This window comes from Chaetura pelagica, unplaced genomic scaffold (genome assembly GCF_000747805.2).
Source record: "Chaetura pelagica isolate M959 unplaced genomic scaffold, ChaPel_1.0 scaffold65, whole genome shotgun sequence".
NCBI classification, from domain to species: domain Eukaryota; kingdom Metazoa; phylum Chordata; class Aves; order Apodiformes; family Apodidae; genus Chaetura; species Chaetura pelagica.
The window spans coordinates 216169-224867 of NW_009953386.1; the positions used below are offsets into that span (position 1 = coordinate 216169).

Consider the following 8699-nt stretch of genomic DNA (forward strand, 5'->3'; position numbering starts at 1 on the left):
TTATCCATTTGGGGTCTCTCTCCTTTCCGCTGCCAAGTGATACACATTCCACACTCAACACCAGCTCCCTCCGCTGCTCTCTCACAGTCGCTATTTCCAGTGCCAGAAGGCTGGCAAGAGAGAGGCAGTGCAACGAGAGCTCTGTCCCGCCTGCAAGTTTTCCAGCTAATGGCCTCTACTCTTTCTTTGTCCGAGCTCTTTTGGCCTCGTATTTGCCAGCTCCTTTTCTCTCTGGTTTGGCTAAGGAGGGGTCCAGCTGTGGACTTGTGAGACAGAAGAGGAAAAAGCAGCCTTTTGGGGATTTTTTTGTTTACACAAGAAGCATTGGGGGGTCTATAACATGTTGCCCTGAGACGCGCTGCTGTGGGACCGGCTGGCACTGAAGAAGAAGAAGAAGAGGAACAGCTACCCAGCAGCTCTGGTTTCAGACCTCTGCAGCACCCTTTGTGTATGACAATTCGTTCTGAGCGCAGGACGGCTGGGTAGGGTGGGGAGTGGGGAAGGATGAGTGCAAGCAGCCTCTCTTGGGACCAGGCTGTTCTCCAGCCTCCGGCGTGCGATGCCTGGAACGAGATTATGGAGGGAGCAGCCTACCATCTGGCCAGCTGCATTGTCCTCCTGGGTTACATGGGGGGAAGTGGCATCTTTGGGTCTCTCTATGTCTTTGGCCTCTTGGCCCCAGGCTACTTCTGCTATGCTCTGTGGGGCTGGCTGAGCGCCTGCGGGCTGGATATCTTCATCTGGAACATGCTGCTTGTCCTCGCCTGCCTGCTTCAGCTGGCTCACCTGGCTTACCGGCTGCGCAGAAACACCATCCCGGAGGAGTTTGACCTTCTCTACAAGACCATGTACCTGCCCTTGCAGGTGCCCCTGGAAATCTACAAGGAAATCGTGAAGTGCTGCGAAGAGCAAGTCCAGTCACTAGCCAGAGACCAGAATTATGCAGTGGAGGGCAAGACACCCATCGACCGCCTCTCCCTCCTGCTGTCTGGCAGGTAAAGGTCCTCCCATTTCTGAACAAAGTCTGTCAGCAAAGCTCTGTGGTTTATTGTTGTATTTTCACTCTCTGTGGAAACAGGGGTGATGATTGTTCCCTTCTTCTGAAGGGACTTTGAGATATGCATCTGTATGTTGGGGAGGGGGGTAATTTGCTTTTGGGTGTGTTTTTTGTTTTCTTTTGTTTTTCTAAATAAAAATATTTCAGGGAATGGTTTGCAGAATCAAGCCATGTGCAGTGAAGCAGCCAGCTCAGCTTTGTTTGTGATTCCTTTTGGGGGATCTTTACCTCTCCCTCTGTCATTTTTAAGTAATCTTATTTCTGATGGGAGCAGTCTGGTTGAAAATGTTTCTCAAAGCAGGAAGGTGGTGTGTCTGGAGATGTGTTCTCTGGGACTGCCAGACATGCCTCTGTGATGTGAGTGGCTGCTCATTGAGTACACTGAATAGGAGTCCTTGGTTCACCTGCTCCCCATGGCCAGCAGTGTTCACTGAGAGGTTGTCATCCCTGTTGCCAACACCTGAATGCTCAGGGCTCCAAAATTTTTCCCTTTGAGGGTAATTTCATCAAAAGACAGAGAGCTCTCCCATGGTGGATCCTGCCTCATCAGGCCTATTTCTTTCCCTGTGCTCTCATGCACTCATGATACTCCTTTTAGACCACCAAGGAGGACTTCAGGAACCTCTAGACTGTTAACACTGGAGATTTGGTTATTGAGTGAACTCTGCTGATCAGGTTGTACTGTGGCATCCTTTTATGAACATATGTCTTAACAATTTGCAAAATGCAAAAGCAAGGCAAACAGTAATGATACTGGCTTTACAGCTGCTGCCAGGTACTTGACCCTAATGTTAAGTTAGAGTGGGAAAGGAAGAAGATCTGTAAATGGGAGTAATGCTGAGCTGTAGGAGAAGTGTCTCACAAGGATTTTCCTTTGGGAAGACAAACCCAGCATCACCTGGAGCTCCTGGTTTACTGTGGTGGTCCATCACCTCTGGTGAGGTTGAGGGGATGTGTAAAGAAAAAGAGCTGTCCTTTCTGTTTTTTTGGTCTTTGTCCCTTTTGTAGGATGTGTTAAGAGCATCCTAGGGCCACTGACCCATGCTGAATGGCAAATCCCTGGGAGGAAATTTGGTACGTGTGTTTCCATTAGATGTGTCACCCCTTATCAAACATCTCCATGGAGATGGGATTGGATTTGCATTTCCTGATATGCACTCTATTGCCTTATGGGGTCCTTGCCAAGCCAGTAGAGCATTTCTGCTGTTACAGTGCCCCTTCTTAAACTGAACAACAGCGAGATGAGGGGGACTTGGAAATGCAGAGTGTGCCTGGATCAGGAAACTCACCTTGCAATCCCTGACCCTTCCAGGCTGCCCTCCCAGCTGACTGGAAGTCAACAGTGAACTTAGCCTTCTGAAAGCTTAAACTGGTTTTGTGTATCATCTGACAGGGGAAGATGAAGGCAAGAGGATCCACATCTGGTGGTGCAGAGCTATGAAAAGAGCTTCAGAGGGCTCTGCCATTGCCTCAGGCCTGTGCAGCTTTCCTTCTCTGCTCCCACAGCACAGCTGAGTGCAAGTTTGACCTTGCCATTTGTAGGCAATTGTGGCAAAAGCAGGGGAAGGAATACTTGGAAGGCAAAGAGCCAAGAAAGATTAAATGGTAACCTGCAGCAAACTATAAGTTTACAGTGCCATGTGTCAGGAACAATTGACAATGTGGTTTTGGGGGGTTCTGGGTATAGCAGTAGCTTTCTAACACCAAGGTGGGAAGTGCCCTAATGCAACTTTGATGGCAGAAGAAGATGCAAGTACAAAGAGCCACAGGCTGGCTTAGAAGTACCTGAAAAGCAGCATCAGTCTTGCAGACTGAGAAGTCCTAGTTTAGGACCAAGCACTGCACCTGTGAAGGCTGGTTTCGTAGCAGGAAACAAAAAACAGATGGAGTATTGGAAGTGTCAGCAAATATTGTTTCCCACAGAGAAAGGGGGGATGGCCCTACAGGCTGGAGCATTTGCAGCTATCCCAGAGAGGAAATGAGACATGTGAGAGGGGGAGAAGTCCTTTCCTCCTTGGTGGAACTGGCTGCTTGCATGTTGAGTGAGCTGATCAGGTTCGTGTGACATCTGTTTTGTGGTGTAAGCCTGTGCACCTAATCCTGTCCTTTCTGCAGGATTCGAGTGAGCCAGGATGGACAATTCCTTCACTACATCTTTCCATACCAGTTCCTGGACTCTCCAGAATGGGAGTCGCTGCGACCCTCTGAGGAAGGAACCTTCCAGGTAACCTCGTGTGGCCCTGCAGCAGCCCACCCTCTCCTTGCTGCTTCATTGCATGCCTGAGAAGGGGATGAAGGAGCATCATTATGCCATTCAAAGCTAACCAAGAACACCTTCCTCCCAGTCCTTTTCCAGCACAGGATGGTGGTACCAGCTGTGTTACCTTTTTTCTGCCTTCCTCTGAAGAGCTCAGTGATTGCTCCTACTATCCCTTGACAGCAGGGAGGGTGGGCTGTGGTGCTCCTTCCAATTTAGCACGGGAACGAGGTATGGGATTGCTGGCTCACTTCCATGGCAGTGCTCCCTAGTACCTGTGTTGATGAGTCTCCCCTGCACGCTATGAGCAGGGTTCATCATTACAGCATCAGGATGGCAGCCATGGCAATAGGCAGCAGTGATGTAAATCCATAAATATCCTGTTCCTCACAGAAGCTTCTGATGGTGATGTGTTTGGGGTAGAGAAGCAGAAAGGATGATTCACACCCAAATATGGTTCTTTCTGAGCAGAAGAATCCCTTGCTGAGAGGCCAGACCAGTTCGTATTTGTAGTAACTGAAAGGATCTTGTTGTCAACACCACACTATTTATTTGGCTTTCCTTCTGGAGAAGATTACTCAAGCTCACATCTCTCTGCCTTTAAGTTGTATCCCAGGACAGGCTGATCCTTGTCAGGATGTCAATCTAGAATATATCAGCTAGGGCACATGAGGAGGGATTTTGCTAATCCCTCAGGAGCATGGGATGGTCATGAGGGAATTACAGTGTTTTCTCATGAGTGCAGCCACATTCAGAGATGGTTAAAGCAGGGAAGCTCTCCAGACCTGCTTTCCATGGGTCTGAATTTGGCCCATGTACTGCATGAAAGGGTCATCAGGGTCGCTCTTGAAAGCCACACTCTGGGCAGTGGTAACAGTGGTGCAAGAACAGTTGCAGGCATTGGCTGACCATGTGGCATTGGCCTGTGGCACAGGGCTCCCGCTTCTGAGCAGAAATAGGGATGTTGGGCCAAGACAGCGAGGGCAACAACAGCATGGTTGTGCTAGGGGTCAGGGTGTCTCATGTTTTGCACAGGGCTTCAGCCTGGCAGCAGATTGCTGCTAGCTCCTGGATTGTATTTGCCTAAGGGTCGAGCAGAGAGGACAGAATGATGGCTGCCCACTGCTGTTCCCTCTAAAGCAGGAAATGGCCATCCTGATGGCATGCAACCCGTAAAGACATCTCCAGCATATTCTGAACTAATATCTGTGGACCTGAATGTTCCCAAACCTCCTGAGTGTCTTTATCTGTGGTGTGTGAGACACCTTGTGAGCCAGCTGGTGCCAGGCTGCATCAGCCCTGCCAAGAGCACACTCTTGGCCCCTCTCCTGCCCTGCAAAACAGGGCTGGTCAGGGATATCTGCTGTGCCTGGCACTGGGATGGAGAGGTAGAGTCTTAAGTGGGGAAAGGTTGCAGCTATGTGGTGGGAATGCCCCAAATCTGCATCTGCTCACTGAGGAGCATGAAGAAGCAGCAGATTGTGTGAGACTGGCATCCAGCAAGTGAGATTTTACAGGTCCATGTTCCCAGCAGCACATTACTTTTGGTGGCTGTGCTTAGCCATGGTGATGTGCTGCATTTGCACCAGTCCCTCTTACTGGAGTAGTTAATACAACTCTGTGGCATATCTCAACCTTACTCCCAGCATCACCATCATTTGGTTTAAAAAAGTGCATTATTGACTCTGGGACTTTGCTGGAGAAGGCTATGGAAGCTTTTCCTTGCCCAAGTTTTCCCCACAGCTCTCTGGATTGAGCAGTTTCAGTCTTGAGCCCACTGGAAAACAGCAGAAGCATGACTCTGTCTACAAGAAGAACCAGTTTCCTTGAGCTTTCTGCTTTGGTTGTGTCTTCTTCCCATAGAACTGTTGGCTCCCAGTGCCTGAAGGAGTTGGGTTTCAGGGCTCTCACTTTCCCCAGAAGGCCAGTGCTGGAGCACTTGTGCTGGGGAGATTCATGACTGAAATCTGTCCTGCTGCTCTGGTTAGGAGGCAGGTTTTCTTATTACATCTCACTTGATCCCTCATGAGAAACAGGCTTTTGTTTGCCATGCCAGAAATTGGTTAGGAAAATGAGATTCTGACTGTTTCAGTTTCTGTGTGACCCTTCCTCTAGCTCACCTCGGCCTGGGAAAGTTCTCAGGTTTTATCTCCTATATTTCTTTCATAAAGCAGCTGCTTGCATGGCAGTGGCATTAAATATCAAGCCCAAGGACACACACATGCCGTATTCAGCTTCCCAGTGGCCTTCTGCCATGGTGGCTGGCCAAGGAGACCCCTGGATATAGAGTACAAGGGAGCCCCCGGGATATTTTGGCTACAGCACTTGTTCACATGCCAGTGTCTCCATTACACTCAGATGTTCTTCTTTGGCCCAAGTAGTTTGACCCTTCCTGTATTTCTTACCTTTGAATATTATAATTAAATTTGTATATTACAACATACACTCATGTACTGTATAATTATTTTTATTATTATTAATAGGCTAGTCTTACAGCTAGGGGGGAAAATGGCTTTGTTCACAGTGGTAAAACCCAAAGCAAAAATAAATGTTCTCTAAAACCAACCCAATAAAATCTCAGGTAGAAGTTCCTTACTTACACATAGAGGCAGTAAAATTCTATTATTTCCTCTTTCACCGAGCTGTGCTGTGCATCCTCCAAGGCCATTCAGCAATGAAGCAAGGGCATGCAGATAACTGCATAGGAAAACCTGGTCTCTGTCTCCTCGGGGCGAGGAAGCAGAGGCAGGTACGGATTTATGCAATTGTTTGGCTTGAGTGACCTGGCTCTTCAGCTCCTTTGCCTCCAAAGAAGGTGACCCCTACCTGGGTGGTAGGGCTTACTTTGCTCCCTCCATGCCTCACAGGTCACACTGACAGCCGAGACCGACTGCAGCTTCATCACCTGGCCGAGGAAGAAGCTGTACCTCCTCCTGCGGAAGGACCGCTATGTTGCTCGGCTTTTCTCCTCCCACCTGGGCTACGACATCTCGGAGAAGCTCTACTCCATCAACGAGAAGCTCTTCACCAAGTTCGGCCTTCGCTTTGACATCCGCTTGCCCAGCCTCTACCACGTCCTCGGGCCAGACTCCTCCGAGCATAGAACTGTTGGCTCCCAGTGCCTGAAGGAGTTGGGTTTCAGGGCTCTCACTTTCCCCAGAAGGCCAGTGCTGGAGCACTTGTGCTGGGGAGATTCATGACTGAAATCTGTCCTGCTGCTCTGGTTAGGAGGCAGGTTTTCTTATTACATCTCACTTGATCCCTCATGAGAAACAGGCTTTTGTTTGCCATGCCAGAAATTGGTTAGGAAAATGAGATTCTGACTGTTTCAGTTTCTGTGTGACCCTTCCTCTAGCTCACCTCGGCCTGGGAAAGTTCTCAGGTTTTATCTCCTATATTTCTTTCATAAAGCAGCTGCTTGCATGGCAGTGGCATTAAATATCAAGCCCAAGGACACACACATGCCGTATTCAGCTTCCCAGTGGCCTTCTGCCATGGTGGCTGGCCAAGGAGACCCCTGGATATAGAGTACAAGGGAGCCCCCGGGATATTTTGGCTACAGCACTTGTTCACATGCCAGTGTCTCCATTACACTCAGATGTTCTTCTTTGGCCCAAGTAGTTTGACCCTTCCTGTATTTCTTACCTTTGAATATTATAATTAAATTTGTATATTACAACATACACTCATGTACTGTATAATTATTTTTATTATTATTAATAGGCTAGTCTTACAGCTAGGGGGGAAAATGGCTTTGTTCACAGTGGTAAAACCCAAAGCAAAAATAAATGTTCTCTAAAACCAACCCAATAAAATCTCAGGTAGAAGTTCCTTACTTACACATAGAGGCAGTAAAATTCTATTATTTCCTCTTTCACCGAGCTGTGCTGTGCATCCTCCAAGGCCATTCAGCAATGAAGCAAGGGCATGCAGATAACTGCATAGGAAAACCTGGTCTCTGTCTCCTCGGGGCGAGGAAGCAGAGGCAGGTACGGATTTATGCAATTGTTTGGCTTGAGTGACCTGGCTCTTCAGCTCCTTTGCCTCCAAAGAAGGTGACCCCTACCTGGGTGGTAGGGCTTACTTTGCTCCCTCCATGCCTCACAGGTCACACTGACAGCCGAGACCGACTGCAGCTTCATCACCTGGCCGAGGAAGAAGCTGTACCTCCTCCTGCGGAAGGACCGCTATGTTGCTCGGCTTTTCTCCTCCCACCTGGGCTACGACATCTCGGAGAAGCTCTACTCCATCAACGAGAAGCTCTTCACCAAGTTCGGCCTTCGCTTTGACATCCGCTTGCCCAGCCTCTACCACGTCCTCGGGCCAGCCTCCTCCGAGGGGGAGCCAGAGGACTGCGAGGAGCCACCACCTGCCTCTGGCCAGGCTGGTGCTTCCGAGCCCCCTCCGCAGCCACCGCCACCGCCACCGCCGGCTCCGCGCTCCCGGTCATCCCGTCCTGACAGTGACCTGCTGGGTGAGGACTCCACCAGTCTTGTCTTGGAAGATTTTGCTGAGTTGCCGGGGTCTTTTATGGACTATGTGAGCGAAGGGGAGTATATGAAGTGAGGGCACTCCTGGCACGGGCACACCTCACCCTGTGTGGGACCCCTGCGTAAGTACCTGCTTGTGGAAGCAAGTCCCTCCTGCCATGCAACTGCCTGGGCAGAGCAGGGGCCCACAGCCTCTCACCCTTTTTTTGCTGTGGATTTACTCCTCCACAGTGTTTTATTTGCCTCCTGCCTCAAGTCCCAGGAGATTGGCTCCAGCTGTGTGATTTTCTTAAGGAGGGGTAGCGGGGTGAAGGCTCGAATGCAGGCATCAACCACACTGTGGGGTGGAAGGGATGGTTACCCAGCCATAGGAAGCTGTTCCCTGCCCTCTCCTCTCTCCATCTGTCAGGGGAGGCAGTGAAACTGGAATGGTGTTCAATCTGGCACGTGGGACACAAGTGCTCACAGAGTCCCCACAAGGCTTGAGTTGGCTTGTCATGAGGTTGGCTTGTCCACGCCTGGAGATACTGTAAGATTGAGCTGAGGAAAACATTTGCATGTGAGAGAGCAGACAACTCAGGAGGTGCTGACAGAGGTCGAAACAGCTCCAGGGATTTAGTGGATTGATAATGGGGGGTTGCTGTACACCTTGCAAGTGCTCAATCTGGGCAGGGTCAGAAAACTCAGAGACTTTCCTCCCTCTCCCCATCACCACTCATCCCAGCATTTGCTCTGCCTTCCATTTTGCTGCTGAGCTTTGGCTCAGCCAGATCAGCAAGATATTGGAAAGACTGCCCTGTGGGGTACAGCTCTTGGCTCCGGTGACCCTGGTCGGACTGACAGGCTAAGCATTGCTTTGACACTCCTCAAACTCTGCTTTCCAGTGAGCAGGAAT

General features: G+C 49.8%; 1 protein-coding gene across 1 annotated transcript in view; it reads left to right on the top strand.

The window, feature by feature from the left end:
* The first annotated feature begins 504 nt into the window (after positions 1-504).
* The window catches only part of POPDC2 (popeye domain containing 2), an 11795-nt gene continuing 3600 nt past the window's right edge, over positions 505-8699 (top strand). Inside the window, exons 1-3 of the mRNA XM_009998211.1 lie at positions 505-995; positions 3173-3281; positions 7422-7788. Coding sequence (XP_009996513.1) covers positions 505-995; positions 3173-3281; positions 7422-7788 — 967 coding nt within the window. The remainder of the gene's footprint in view (positions 996-3172; positions 3282-7421; positions 7789-8699) is intronic.